Source organism: Python bivittatus, unplaced genomic scaffold, assembly GCF_059951505.1.
Source record: "Python bivittatus isolate LINGU-HERP-01145 unplaced genomic scaffold, Pbiv_v1 ctg000980_np1212, whole genome shotgun sequence".
Taxonomy (NCBI): Eukaryota; Metazoa; Chordata; class Lepidosauria; order Squamata; family Pythonidae; genus Python; species Python bivittatus.
The window spans coordinates 2,973,460-2,989,075 of NW_028277125.1; the positions used below are offsets into that span (position 1 = coordinate 2,973,460).

General features: G+C 51.9%; 1 protein-coding gene across 6 annotated transcripts in view; it reads left to right on the top strand.

Moving 5' to 3' along the window:
- TNK2 (tyrosine kinase non receptor 2) overlaps positions 1-15,616 on the top strand; it is a 95,966-nt gene that overhangs the window by 71,641 nt on the left and 8,709 nt on the right. For 5 of the 6 annotated variants that reach the window (XM_088131636.1, XM_088131637.1, XM_088131638.1 and 2 more), the window contains 4 exons: positions 5,878-6,072; positions 8,039-8,130; positions 11,452-11,496; positions 14,045-15,429. In XM_088131636.1, the coding sequence (XP_087987762.1) occupies positions 5,878-6,072; positions 8,039-8,130; positions 11,452-11,496; positions 14,045-15,429 (1,717 nt within the window). The remainder of the gene's footprint in view (positions 1-5,877; positions 6,073-8,038; positions 8,131-11,451; positions 11,497-14,044; positions 15,430-15,616) is intronic. The other variant, XM_088131635.1, reaches the window with a different exon arrangement.

Sequence of the window (15,616 nt, forward strand, 5' to 3'; positions counted from 1 at the left end):
TGCTAGGGACTTGTCTGACGCACCACTAGCCAGTTTGGTCAGCTTGTGGTCCCGTGGGCCGTGCAAATGCAGAAGCGAGTTGATTTGGGGACGGGGCTGCGGAGTGCTTTTTCTTGGAATGGTGGGTCTCCCCAGAAGGGGTTGCAAGTTCCTGGGATTTTGTTGGAAAAAAGACAGAAATAGGATCAGGCTGCCTAGTTCTAATTTTTTATTTTTATTTTGAGGGGGAGGGCGACTTTTATTGGGTGCATTTCTGAACTACGTACAATATAAAAACCACAGATACGTTCCTGGAGATTTCCGTAAGCAAATTCTAGCCAAAGATGTCTGGTTCTTTTAAACCTTCCTTCTCCATCCTGGTGACTGCCAGACACTAAACTAGGTTGAAATAGGGTTGGGCTATTTGTCGTTCAAGGCCTTGGGGAACTAACATTTGCATGAACCAGGCTGCCTGATTTAGCCAGCATAAGATTGTTGATTTTGTTAACATATCGTATAAAGTATTTCTTTAGAGCGTGGCGTTTTACGTGAGTACAGAAATTGCACTCTGTTGTCCTGCATTCAGGGTTTAGCAAGTCGTGTGAACCCATTCAGTGTGTTGGGAGTACCAGAAGCAGAATTCCCAGGAATTCCCAAGTTGGGGAAGCTGGTTTAGCAATTTTTTTAACGGAACCAGGTTAACAAGCATAATGGCTTGATGCTTAACCGGAGTTGATGCTTAACTGAATTCCCTAAGTTCAGACATAGCAGAAGTCTGTGGTTGGTTTAAAAACACTCATGAATGCTTTTGCATATCCTACCATCTCAGCAGAGGAGAATTTGGAAGAGATGACATTATTAATATTGTTATTATTATGGTTGGTGGCATAGTCAGCCAGATGTTTAGACTGGATTTGGCATTTTTATTCATCTGTCAGGTCCTTCCCCAGGACCTGGGATAGGCAGATGTTTGATAATGTTAAAGGTATTGTCGAAGGTTGTGAGCTGTTCCAAGAAAAGCTGCCTTTTGCAATTATTATTAATCATTTCATCATCACTTTCATCACCATCACTGGGTGTCTTTGGGCCAGTTACTCTTCTTCATCCCAGCCTACTTCACAGGATTGTAGTGGATAAAAATAGGAGGAGGGAGCACTCTCTGTGGTACCTGGAGCTCCTGGACCAAAAAGACAGGATATACCTCTAATAAACGAATAATAGTAATTCGAGGCTCTGACCTCCAAAACTAAACATGACAAAACTGGATTAGTAGGCTAAAACATTTCTCCTTTGGCATGAAAAACTGAGCAGCTTTTTCTCCCTTCCCCTTTGGGCAAATTCCCAAAGGATGGTCACAAAATTAAGACGGCTCCTCGCTCGGTGGAAAAACTGCAAAATCCCCAGATATTGGAGAAAACTCCATTGCTGTCCCAAGACCTCTTGCAGGGTGGACCAGCTCTGTCACGATGGGGAGAAGATGTTGCCCCAGGGCTCAGGTGCTGCCCTCAATGCCTTCCCTAAATCCGTCTCCGTTTGTAATCAGCCTGCCCCCTCTGGCTTGTAGCCTCAGCAGCTTTGTGGCCTCGCTGCCTCCTTGGCCCTCGCCCAAATCAAGCTGGTACGGTGGCTTCGCTTCGTCCGACTGTCTCCCAGAGCTGCTGGGTGCAAAGCCCAGGCTGGCTGGGGAAGCTGGGAGTTGGAGTCCAAATGGGCGGAGACCAAGCTAGTGGGTTCCGGCTTCCCTCCTCCACCCGACGTTTGGGCCAGCAGAAGGGTTTCTCTTTTCCTCTCGCTGAAACGCTTCTGCCATTCAGTTTCTGACTCGGTTGGCAAATGGCTTTTGCGGGGCATCTGCACGGGAGGGACAGCGTAGTGTAGTGGTCAGGTGCTGGATTAGGACTGCGGAGACCCGGATTCAAGTCTACCCTCACCCAAGGAAACTCACGGGGGTCACGTGGGGCCTCTCTGTCTCTCTCAGCCCAGCCTACCTCACAGGGTGGTGGTTGTGGAGGAAAACGGGCAGTCCTGGAGAAAGGCCAGGATAGAAATGTCACCAGCAGATGTAAGCAATTTTCCTCCACCTGCTGCTTTCTAAAATCCAGTCTGGGGATAATCAGAGATGGAGTTGCAGCCAACCAACATCCATTTTAAGGTGGTTTGAAGGGTAAGCAGCCATGGAAACGCTGCAAAATACTCATTTCTTAGAGTCAGAGAAAGAGCAGAGGGCTTGAGGAGAAGCAAAGGAGAGTTTCAGGTGTTTCTAGATAGGATTTTAAATCCTGCGCCTGTCTGCTTGCCTTGAATGTGGAATTTGATCAGAGAGAGTTAAACTGCGGCATCTCGCATTCATAATCGTGTAGTTCTTCCGCCTGTTTACCTGTCGCCTTTTCTTCCTTGCCACACCAACACCCCGTGAAAGAAAACCAGAATTGCTGCAAGGTTTTGTTTTTTGGGGTATGGGTACTGCTAAGAGCTGCCCCTCGTATATCAGATTTCGCTGTGGATTGGTGGAATGTTAGAGATGAATCTCTCCTAAATGAAATGCGGGTAGCAACCTGCTTTGGCGGCCAAAGCCGGACACTGGCACGGCATTCAGGTCCCCCGCAGGCCATTCCTGTCTTTTTGTGGGCCTCCGCAAGAGCAGCAAGTGACGTCACTGTGTCCCGATGTTGCACAAGCTACGCAACGGTGCTGCCGCAGTGCACGACTTCCAGCCTCGATGCCGTATTGCGCAATGACGTGACAACGGCACAATGAGATTGTGCCGTGCGTGATGTTGTCATGGGTTATCTCGGGGACCTGCGCGTGCTGCCAGGGAGCAGAAGTCCTGTGGGTAGGGCTGCGTGGCGGAGGTAGCAGGTCCACCCGTTGGCCCCTCCCCAGATCCGATTCATAAGGCTCTAGGGGCGTTCTTCCCTCCTCTGGGGCTGGCTGATCGTTTGCCTCCTCCAAGGGGGCTGCTTGCCACGGGACGCCTCCCCGTGCAGGAAGTAAATCCCAGGATTTGAGTGCTGTTAATCCAGATTTACAATGTCACCTGATACTACATAGATAGGAAAAGACCAGCACAGGTATGTCTTGCGGGAAGGATGCAAAACAACCAGCCCGTGCTTTAGTTGGCCTTCTGACCCCGATGTCTTTGGGAGGTGCGGGACTACAGATCCCATGGGCCAAGCTGACTGGTGATTGGTCTTGTCATCTGCAACAGATTTTTCATTGTTTGCAAAATGTTTTTCAACCGGAAATGGAAGGGCCCTGCGCCCAAGCGGGGAGAAGCCTCGGGTGGGTGTTGTTTCTGAATTGTCCCTTCCAGCTCCAGTTAAACTCGTGGGGCTGCCTTCCCGTAAGGCACTCAGCCTGGATACCGATGGACCCATTTGCTGAATCGTAAACCAACCGAACCAAACGCGCCAAGCCACAAAAACAGCCCAGGTTTACGGCTAACCAAGCTTAGCATCCTTGCAGCCACAGCTGCAAATCTTTAACAGGCCAAGTAAAGTGCAGGAGTCTTTGGGGGAGGGGAGGTCAAAAAAGTAAAGAGAGCGGCTGCAACTGAAACCCCGCCACTCCCCGTAAAAAAAGAGGACTTTGGTCATGGAGTCACAGGTACATCTTGACTTTTTTGACCACCCTCCCCCTGTGGACATCCCCATAAATGGGTGAACATGGTATCTGGAGGCAGGGAGCAGAGCGGAGGCTCCTATCCCATTTGCCTTTGCAGCTGTGGGCAGCCGAGCGCTCTGGGGCCAGCCCGGCCGTTAGATACCGAGAAGCAGGTCTTCAGGGATCCCCCCGAAGCTGACGAGGCAGGATTTTCTCTCTGCAGAAGCCTGGAGTCTCTGAAGCTCCGGAGGGAATCTGGGTCCAGACCGTGTTCGCTGATGGGTGCAGTCCCAAGGGGGGAGACGTGGGGGCAAGCAGGGCTTTTCTGCCCCATCAGCCCTGGTTCCTCCTGGGGGAGGCTGTCTCCTTAGGTTACCTGTGAGTCACCCTCCCTGGGCTGGCTCAGCCCCGTTTCCTGTTTACCTTCCTGGCGAGTGCCTTTTGGTGCCAACTGATTACTCAGCATGGGGAGAGAAGGAGAGAAAAGGGCATCTCGAACGCTGGAGCAAATCTCTTCCCCTGGGCCTGGAGAGCCCCAGGACCTGCCCTCAGATCTGGGCAAACCCTGGTTTACTCGAGGCGAACCTGGTCGACGCTCTCCCTTTCCCAGTCCTTAAGACAGCAAACCGGGAGGCTGGATTTCACGGCTCGGCTGCAGAGCCGGGCAGGCGGGGGGGACGCCAAACGCCCAGTCCGCCAAGCCGAGCTGATGGCTGGGCGGTTTTCTAGGCACTTGGCAACCGTTCAGTTCCAAGCAGGCAAACCGAGAGCTGACGTGACCAAGGTTATATGCAGTCTGTAGGAATGTCTAATGGAGCATGTCTGGACCCAAACGGTAACGGGAATAGGAGGAGGGAGGTGGCCGAAAAGCAAAGCAGGTCATGTACAGAAAGAAGGAGGAAGGGTAGAAATGTGGGGAGTGTTAAAAATAAGGACTGGAAGCTTAAAGAGCTGGAATATTGAGTCTCTCCAGCCTGGCCCCAACGAGTCAAGTGGGAAGATGGCGTCTGGCTCTGAAGCTGATTACGGGCCATTGGGTTAGTGTGCAGATGTCATAAATCAATCAGTACCAATCCGGTCTGGGAGGTGCCTCGTGGGACAGCCCCAGCACCACCAACCCCAGCAGGCTGCGTGGGGAGGGCCGGGGGGGTTGCCAAGGTGTGCAACGTGCCTTTGCGGAATGCAGCCAGGCATCTTCTCTTGGCTGTGCAGGGCGCCCTGGATTGCGGGTGGGCATTTGCAAGCCGGGTTTTTTCAAGCCCTTTTGTGGCCCAAGGAGAAGGAGGGCTGCTGGGAGGGAGGAGCGGGACGAGTCAGACCGTCCAAGCGGGAATTGTCATCGTGGGCCACACAGAGGAAGCAACGAGGAGTTAATCTAAACGGGAAAGAGTTTTTCATAAAGGGACAAATCAATTTATGGAATTTGCGAGATAAGGCTATTTGGTTCTCTGAATTTTTGCAGCCCGTTGAAGCATCAGCTGAACAAGCCGAGCTCTTAGCATCTAATACGGAAGCATTTGTTGCAGGGATGTCCCTGGGGGTGGTCAGAAAAGTCAAGATGGTGGCCACGGTGGTGTGATGGAAGCTCCATCTGTTTTTTATGCACAATCACAGGCAGTGCTTCAATCGTGGGCACCATCTTGACTTTTCTGACCACATCTGCAGTCACCTGCAGTCTGCTGGATCCTGACAGGGTGAAGCCTGTTGTTTTGCACCTGGCAGGGCCTCAGCTTGGCTTAGGGAGCCCAAGCTTTCGTTGCGCTCTTACAGGCACCACTGCAGACTTCAGCAGAGCGGAAGCGCCAAGACCTTTGCTCAGAAGCTAGGTGTGTGTGTGTGCGTGCGTGCGTGTGTTGGATCCTGTAACACGTCTGGAACCAGGATAGGCAGAATTCTCGTTGAGAATATGCAGAGATTGCCTGATGCCCGCCTGTTACCAGGTCTTTTCAGTTGGTTTCTTTCCTGCTGCTTCTCCCTCGAGGTGGATGCCTTCCCTCTCTGGGTTCATGTTGCCAGTCCTCTTGGTCAGCATAGCTTTCCTGCATCCTCTCCAGCCTCACCTTCTAACGTAGGAATAGGTCCGATTCAAGTAACTGTGGCGGACCACCTTTCTCCAACCTGGCACCCCCCAGATGTGTTGGGACCCCATCTCCCAGGAGGCCAGATCTGGGGGATCCTCGTGCAAGGAGGGCGCCAGGTCGGGGACGTCTGCTGTTGGCCACCCTGCTCCCTTCCTGGTCAGCCCTGAACTTGCTTGCTTGGGCTCCGCTAACCTGGCCGTGCCTTCTTCCCTAGGGCGGAGAACTACTGGTGGCGGGGCCAGAATAAGCGGACCCTGAAAGTGGGCCAGTTCCCGCGCAACACGGTGACCTCGGTGGCGGGGCTGTCCGCCCACGACATCAGCCAGCCTCTCAAAAACAGCTTCATCCACACGGGCCATGGCGACACCAACCCCCAGCAGAGCTGGGGCTTTCCGGACAAGATTGATGAGTGAGTAAGAGGACGCGGGACGGGCGCATCTCCCCAGCCCACCTCTCTCTGGGCCATCCCCCGGGGGGGGGCAGCCTGGTCCCAGAGCTGGAGAGATCGCATCGCTCCTGCGTCTGGAGCCGCTGCAGACGCCCCAGAGCCAGGCTAGCTGGCCTCGGGGTCAGTCGGCCAGGAGTGTCCCAGGAAGGAATATCCACCTCTGTCTCTCGGCTGCCATTTGGGGGAAAGAGAACACCAAGAGAAAAGCGTATTTCTTGCCCCCGGGCCCTGGGGAGAACTGGCATGCACAGAGGCCCAAATGCCCACCTGGCTCTGGGCGGGAAGAGAGGCTGCATTGGCACGATGGGCATGATCCCCTTTTCTGAACGTGCCTCCCCATGGAACCATAAGCCCTGGGTGTGCACAACACACCGAGCCGTGGAAGAACAAGCCAGGATTAAAGCTAAGCAAGTTGGGCGTGTTGCCTATGCAGCGGCCAAGGCTTTAACTGAGCTGGGCGAGGGTGTTTGTGTGAATGCAGACGTGGAGGAGTGGGGCCTGGAGAACCTGGCTGCGCATTAAAAAAAATGATCAGTGCCTAATAGAAGCCCCTTTTTCTGAAAAATAAAACAAAGAACTTCTGTGTGCAGAGAAGCAACAGCTGAGTGATGCTTTCTAAGTCACTTGCTCCAGAAGTAGCTTTCACTGATTTTTTTTTTTCTTTTCTGAAAAGGACCTTTGAGATTCCTTCACCCACCTTTGATTCAGTTCCTTTATTATACAGTCACCGACTCATACACCCACATTGGTGAATGAGATGTAGTTTGCCCTTAAAGCGGGTGCGAAACTTGCAACATCCGGAGGACGCGTCATTCCCCACATCCTGTGTAGGAAGGTGGTTTCCTTCCTCAGAAAGCTCAGCCCCTCCTGTGACAATCTTACCTTTCACATTTTATTTTATTGCCGAAATTTAAGATACGTCGGCGAGAGCTTTAGTGTGTGAGTCGTGGGTGTGGGTGTGTGCTTTGGCCCTCGAGTGTATACATTCCTCCAAGCTGGCTTGGTTGCGTAACCTCAGCTCTGCCTCTCGACGTGATAGCTGGGTGGGTGCAAAGAGGTTTGTCCGCTGCCAACAAGTCGTGACTATGTTTGCACACGTGTCTAACCAGGCTAGGTCGAAGCCTACCTGAAGCATTCACATGACCTGTTAAGCTTGTTCACCATGAAGGCAAAGCTCCTTTGTTGAGGAGTTTTTCAGGCCACGACTTAGGAGCAGCTCGCCATTGCTTCGTTACAGGATGTTTCTCGACCTGATTCAGTGTTAACAATTAGGGTGTGTGGATGGGTGTTGTGTTGTGGTTTAGCATGTTGTGCAAACAAATTGGGTGAGTTTATGGTTCGGGGTATTGTGCAAAGCCAGGAGATAGGTTGATTCAATTACCGGTGAGCATGCTACGTGGATGCACCCCGTAGGTTTCGTCAACCTCCTGTTCCCTTTTCCTGGTGGGCTCCAAGCAGTGTGCCCAGGTTGTGTGAAGCCCACCTGCACCCCTGCAGCTAACAAGGCATACTTCATTCCGGTGCACCTCTTCCTCAGTTTCCCCTGCTCCCGGTGATGTTGATAGAATTGAAACTGGGAGGCGCGGTAGCTCTCAGGCCTGAAAACTGATTACCTGGGAATCATTGCAAGTCAGCTTGAAAACTTAAGAAGCGCTTTTCGACAGCAAGCAGGATGTTTGCACTTCTCCCCTGCACTGATGGTATATCATCCAAACAGATACATGTCCCTCTAGGTGAGCTTCCCCAGCCAGACAGCAACAATGATTAGGGCTCTGCAGACTCTTTAGGCAGAAACCCCGCCGTTTCTGTGCTCCACGTGGGGTCTCAGGTAGCCAGGGTTGGGAGAAGGAGAGAATGGTCAGAGAATGCAGCAAGCAGGTGGTTTCAACGTTTTTTCTGCTCTTTTCCTCCTCCTCATTCTCTGCAGCTTGTACCTGGGAAATCCCATGGACCCCCCAGATGTCCTAGGATTGGATTTGAACTCTGCTAGGCCTACTCAGCTGCCAGGAAGGACAAAAAGTAAGACGCTTCATCCTTCCACCTCCCCGAACTAGAGCTGTATTTCCCTGGCTGAGCCCGATTGCAAAGTCAGCATGGCATGAACTGCAAGACCCAGGGTGCCTTTTGTCTGTGGCCCCCTGCACTGGTGCCTGCTGGGAACTATGGTTTCCAAAGCCAAACAGCGGTGGTGCCCAACAGAAGCGAATCTCTGAGGCTCAGGGTTGGACTGTGGAGTCCTTGGGGTTCTCTGAGCTGGCTGGCAGACATCTCGTTTCCCAACTAGGGAACATCATCGGTGAGAGGGAGGGTGGGGACCACAGCGATGATCAAGCCAGCCAGCCAGCTCAGGGAGCACCAGAAACTCCACAGTTACGCCATTGAGATGGGGTAAAAATGCCAAGGTGCAGCCACGGTGTTTCCTGGGCTGGTCCTCTCTCTGGAGGAATGGGAATCCGGGAAGTTGTACTCCCACCACATCTGGAAGTTGGAGAGGGCTGTTTTTCAGAACTTTTCTTTGGAACAGTTTCCTGGGCTTTCCGTGTGTTTTCTTATTCTCTCCCACTTGCACTACTTCTGGCTCTTATTCCTTCTTTTTTCAGATGCTTGTTAGAACCCAGTTCAAAAGAATCTAGTAGCCACAAGCTTCAAAGAGGCACTTGTCCTTAGTCAACATCTGTTGGCATTCAAAATAACTCTAGAGGCTTTGGGGATTTAAAAGCAGCGCAGTCAGGCTTCCGAAGTTAACACCGCTGCCAAACTGTTGGAGCACAAGGCTAACACGGCAAACGTTTCCTCCATAAAATGAGAAATCCCATGTTCATCCAAGACGCTTAACCTGGTTATTGAATTAACTCATGTGGGTTTGCACAATACAGGTAGTCCTTGTTTAATGACTGCCTTATTTAGCAACCATTCGCACTTATGATGGTGATGAAAAAGTAACTTTGCAACCCATCCTTGCATTTATGACCTTTGCAGGTCTGTAAAACAAAGGAAAGTTGAAGTCAGATCGTAAGCAGGGTTGCAGTTTCACTTAGCGACCGCTTTGCTTAACGACCAAGTTGCTCATCCCAATTGTGGTCACTAAACGAGGACTACCTGTACTGTGAACCATAGACTAACCAATAGGTTTGCACAACCCACCAAGTCACAGAAGGCTAACTAAGGTTAACACTAACCAGGCTCAGAACATAATGGGAATGTCTCTGCTCTGTCTGGCTACTTGGGTTGTGCAAATACACCCAGTTGAACCTTTTCAGCAACACCACAAACTTTTGTCATTTCTTTATAACTTTTTTTTCTGGCAACAGTCTGTCAGGGATGCTCGAGTGGGTTTGTTTATATATTTATCCAATTTGTGTGGCTGTTCTAATTGCCAAACATGACCCCGGGTGGATTAAAACCAAAGCAAGATCAACAATAGACATAAAAGAACGACAACATCTGGCACCATATCACAAGAGCCAGTCTGATGTGGCGGTGAAGGTGTTGGACTGGAAACTGGGAGGCTGTGAGTTCAAGTCCTCCCTTAGGCATGAAAGCCAGCTGGGTGACTTTGAGCCAGTCCCTCTCTCTCAGCCCAGCCCACCTCAGAGGGTGGTTGTTGTGGGGAAAAGAGGAGACAGGAGTATTAGGTATGTATGCTGCCTTGAGTTATATATAAAAAGGGCAGAATAATAATAATAATACAATAATAATAAAACAACAACGTCAATTGCAAAAGGCAGCTTTACTTGGAACAGCTCACATCCTGTGACAATACCTTTAATATCATCAAACAACAACATCTGTCTGTGCCAGGTCCTTGGGAAGGACTCGATCAGTGGATAAAAATGCCAAATCCAGTCTAAACACCTGGCTGACTGTGCAAACAACAACAGCAATAATAACAACAGTTGTCTCCATATGTTTCTGCCCATCTGGCGAGGTCAGCTAGAACAGGCACGCTCCAGGTCCCGCTGATGAAACGGTGTCGCCTTGCTGGACCCAGGAACGTGCTGTTCTGGTGACGGGTCCTGCCCTGTGGAGCAGCATCCATAAGATAAGGTCTCCGTGGTGCTCCCATCCTTTTGAATTCCTACATGTTTTAAAGACCTGGCTGTTCTCCCAGGCCTTGGGCTGGTTGAGCCCCTTCAGTTTTGAGCCTGTCTTCCGGCCAGCTGTATTCTTTTTCTTTGATAGATGCTGCTTTCTCTCAAAATTTAATTGTAGGCCATCCAGAGTTGCTGTGGAGTGGGGCAGCCTTGAAATGGAAATTCCAAATAAATAAATAGAATTACAATAAATATAAAACAGCAGAATCCATGGCCAACCCCACAAGATACTCAGAGTCCTAAACCAGCTTTCCAGAGGGGCTCATCCTAAGCCAGCATTTGGGGGAAAACCAAGTTTTTAAAGCTTTTAGGAAGGCCAGAAGGGTGAGCCCCCCCAACAAGTCTGGGATGGGGGAAGGCTGTTTTGAAGGGGAGGTGACACGAGACCAAAGACACCCCTCCTTGGTCCCGTTGCATGGCAGTGTCTCACAGAGGGGACCCAAAATGTGCACACTCATGTAAAAAGAAAGTGGGGGTTTGGTCATGCGGTTGCAGCTGACATCCTGACTTTCTTAAAATTTAAGAAGTGTTTATTTATTTAAAACGAAGATATGGTTTCAAAAAACATAATATCGATAAGCGGACAAAGAGAATGGCTGAAGTTCCTCAATGACTGCTCAGAGTCGCGTTCATAAAAGATGGAGCGTTCCAGACAAAGTCCACTGAGTTCTTTTCGTGGCCTGAAAAAGAATATAAATCTTTGAGCTTTAGTGCCGTGATCTCCCCTGTATTGTTATTCATAAATGCTAAAAAAAAAAAAAAGAATAAGAATAAGAAGAGAAGAAAAACAAATTAAGTAGAGAAAATACCACCTTGACTTTTTAAAACTTCTCATCCAAGTATTTCCTTGCCTTCCTCCCCAAATGCTACTAAAGAGGACAGTTTCTACCCAACCAAAGGGGGGGAGCTGTTGCATGGATAGCCCGAGACCCCCTGTGCACAGGTGCAAGTCTTGCTGTGTGCATGTGAAGGACAGGTGTTGGTTCATCAAAATCTGGGCCGTGGCTCGCTAGGATGGAGCCCTGGAGGAGTGAAGGGCTTCCTTTCAGAAGAAGAGTCGGTGCTGCTCATTCTGCCCCATCGCTGCTTACCGAACGTTTTCTTTCCTGGCCCTGTCGATTTGCTGCTTGCGCACCAGCTATTGTGCCCTGCCTCTGCCCTCCATCTCGCATGAAGCCGCTAACTAACACGCTGCTCTCTTCTTTCCCTTTCGCTGGGGGTCTCTCTCTCTCTCTCTTTCCTGCAGGAGAGCCACCGCCTCGGCCGCCCCAGCCCTCGATCCTTCTGAAGCGTAAGTGGGGCCATGTTCTCGGCCGCTGTGCCTCTTGCGTCTGTCTTCTCTTTGTACCTCTCTTGACAGGTAGGGTCAGCCCTTCAAGGTAGACCTGAGTAGGAAACCAAAATCATGCATGGTGATACTGCTTTTATTATAAGGTTATAGTAACAGAATCTTGCAAGTCTGAATGTGCTTCCCCCCCCCCCCTTTATCTTCATGAGAACTGGAAAGGGGCTTATCTGAGACGTTTACTCAGGTTACAGTTCTAGACCAGACTCGGGTTTCTTTTGTCCGACTCTTGTCTTGGTTGCACCTCTTCTTCCTGCCCCTCAAGGTCATTCCTTCTTCCCATTACAGGTGCCTGGGTTGGGAGGGCATGCTGTGAGCCCTGCCTGCCCCCCACTAACAATTGCCTGGCCCCCACCTCTAGAAATGTGGGGCTTGCATGAAGGTCTTGGAGAGCAGCATGCACACCAAGGCAGACAGGCAGCCCACCTCCTCCCTTGACTGAGACATTTCTTCCTTCCTAAATTCACCTGGGGTTGCCAGATGCGTCTCTCCCCTGGGCTGGTCCTTTAAGAGTACAGGTAGTCCTCACTTAACGACCACTTGTTCAGCAACTGTTCAAAGTTATGACAGCGCTGAACGAGGGGTACTTATGACTGGTCCTTGTAATTGCGGCCGTTGCAGCATCCCCACAGTTATGTGATCACGATTTGGGCACTCAGCAACTGCCTCACAATTACGACAGTCACAGCGCCCCGTGGTCACATGATCGCTATTTGCAACCTTCACTGCTGGCTTCCGACAAGCAGAGTCAATGGGGAAGCCGCAGGAGGTCACAAATGGCAACCTCGAACCAGAGGAAGTTCAAAAACAATAACCAAAAATGAAGAAATGTTTTGCAGCAACCGCAGAAGACCGACAACCAGCATGGCGAACCCACAGTCAAACCTAACCTGATCTTGGGGGCTATGGCGTTCCCCAGGACCGGCACGATTCCCTTTCTCAGCCTTGAACTCATTCACCTGTATAGGAATCCCCGTTTAAAGAAAGTGACATCCTTCAGTAGAACAACAGAGTGGCCAGTCCCAGCTTTTCGTACCCCGTCAGCCTCCTTTGGAAAGGAAGCCTTGGGATCCCGGAAGGAGGCTGGTCCTTTTGGTTTTGCATCTGCTGCCCCCTGGTGGAATAATTTGGCCGTGGATGAGTTCTAGGCGGGGGGCACAGCCACATGTGCAGTCCTGGCCAACTTAGGAGGGTCCCCAAATCTGGCGGCCGGGAGCCAAGCTCTCCTCCTTCCTCAGTGGTTTAGCAAACCAACCCACGCCCTCTCATCACGGACACATTTCCCGTCACAGCGTTGTTGGCAGGGATAAGAACAGAGCACAAATTTGCCTAACTGTGATAAGGAAGGAGTCAGACCCACTGTGTGGTTCCCCGTTGCCTTCATAAGGGCAAGAAGTTTAACCTGAGAAATGGAACTAACCCATTTCTCAGATTTCCACAGTCGAGAGCAATGAAAACTAAGCTAACCATACACGGGATATTCTGTGCAGGTGGGAGAGCAGGAGCGTGACGGGTCCTGTCCATGTCTGCCCCTGTGGACTGAGTGTGCCTTGCGTCTGTGCCCTCTCGTTCTCCTTGCTCGTAGGCTGCTGTGGTTAGGGTTGCAGTGTCTGGGAAGAGTGGCTTTGGAGGGGGCTGCACAGCCCCAGTGTGGTCATGTTTGCCGATGCAGCTGAGCCCCCCTCCTCATCTGTGGCAGTCAAAGACCTAGCTGCTGTATTTATTACCGCTAGATAAACTTGGTTAATCTTTTTGCAGGCGGGCGCATAATAGGGATGTGCCCCCTTTGGTTACTGCTGAGTTCTGTGGATCTCTCAGGCTAAGCATGTTGTGCGAATGCAGCCAGCACGCTTCCCTCAGCACAGGAGCACCACCCCCGTGCATCTTCTCCTAGGGGGGAATTCTTAAATCCAGTACCTCTGCTGTGGCGACCATGATATTCAGCCCTTTCTTCCGCCCTACCCAACGTGGCGCCCAATTCAATGACTTGGGGGGCAGATACGATACTGGAAGCCAATATGGTGCCTCATCTTCAACTAGACCTTTAGAAGGGGTGTGGAGTGGAGCAGTCTTGCATCCGCTGCTGATAGTTAGGGATCAACCTACCCTTATCTGGTAAGACTGGTAGACCATGCTGGATTTCAGTTCCCTGCTGGTTGGGAATGATGGGAATTGAAGCCCAAGGCATCCAGAGAACATGAAGTTGGGGATGTTGCATTAGGATATCCAGATGTGTTGGTGATCCAAGGCACCTTGCCTGGGTTCAGCACGCCAAGGGTGGTTCATCGGAAGACGTCTGGACTGTCAGGAAGGTGGATCTGCCCTCCTTCCTGTTTCTCTCGTTCTTGTAAAGTCATCCTCTACACCGGTCACCCCCCCTGGTGCTTTCTAGATATGTTGGATTACATATCCCTTCATCCCCTCCCTGCGCAGCAACCAGTGGGGAAGGCTGGGAAGCTAACGGAGCCTTAACAGCCTGCCTCTCGTGTTTCAGAGCCCGTGTATGACCCGGTGAGCGAGGAGGAGAACCCCCTGGCCATCAGTCTCAAGCAGCTCTGCCTGAAAAAGAAATCCGGACCCGCAAGAGGAGGGCTGCGGGTTGGTAAGCCCTCCGCCTGTGTCTCAGGCACCAAGGTGGGCGAAAGACTGCTCCTGCCGCATTCCAAAGGGGGCAGCCTGCCCGCTAATGAGGTGACGCTAATAGACTTTGGGGACGAGCCTGTTCCCACCACCCCGTCACCCGTAGGGGAGTTCTGCACCCCCTCACTGGCCAGGTTGGCCATGGAGGCCTTCTCCTTATTGGACAAGACGCCTCCTCAGAGTCCTACGCAAGCGTTGCCCCGTCCCCTCCACCCGACTCCCATCGTGGACTGGGATGCCCGCCCCCTGCCTCCCCCGCCAGCCTACGACGACGTCGCCCAGGATGAGGAAGACTTTGAGGTGTGCTCCATCAATAGCGCTGAAGGGCTGGTGGGACAGCCGCAGGGCAGAAGCTGGGAGAAGGGGGAGATCAACTGTGGCTTCATGTCAGAGGGAGACCGTCTGGCTCTTCCGCTAGAGGACAACCTCTTCCTGCCCCCCAAGGAGACCAAGCAGCCAAGTCCTGCCCAGACAACAGAGATTTTCCAGGAGCTGCAGCAAGAGTGCATGAAGCACCTCAATGTCCCCTTGGGGGTTCCTTCCATGGCCACCACCCCTAGCCCAGGGGAGGACAAGCCGCAGATTCCCCCTCGTGTGCCCATCCTGCCCCTCCCCTTTCGTAGGAACGAGCACGGCCGTTGGTCTGGAGAACTGTCACCAGCATCTGGGGGGGAGGAAGACCGTCCGCCCCAGATCCCTCCGCGAGACCGCTTGTCCCAACCTGGATCCAGGACTCCCAGTCCGAGGGCACTGCAGGGCGGATCTCCGCAGCCGAGGACCAATCTTTGTTCCCCGCTTTCTCTGGGCTCATTCCTGTCCACGTCCCCCGGGAAGCAGCCGATGCCCACAACCCAGAGCTTCGCGTTGGATCCCAAGTATGCCACCCCCAAGGTGATCCAGGCCCAAGGGAAAGAGAGCGCCAAGGGACCCTGCATTCTGCCCATCGTCAAGGATGGCCGGAAAGTCAGCAACACCCACTATTACCTGCTCCCAGAGCGCCCACCCTATCTGGACAAGTATGAGAAGTTTTTCAAGGAGATTAAGAACCCAGATGAAGCTGTGGCTCCCAGCCGGGTGGTCACCACTGCAACTGTGCGGCCCATGATCCAGCAACAGCCAGACTACAAAGCCAACTTCTCTTCCAACAATAGCAATAGCACCGTCAAGGCCACCTGTGGCCTCCAGAAGATCATCTATGATGGCTCCGAAGGGCCTCGGCCTTCCGACAAGATACGACTGGTGAGTAGTGCTCTTGGCAACAGCCGCATCGCTCTAGCTGGATCAGCAGGTTGACCGTGATCCTCTGTCACCAGGAGAAAGCCTCCAGAGAAGTGGCAAGAGTCACAAGTCACAGAGAAGTCTACAAATTCACTGTGGTGGTAGGGTTCCCACAACACTTAACTGTGTCTGCTGTAAACAGTAGCTT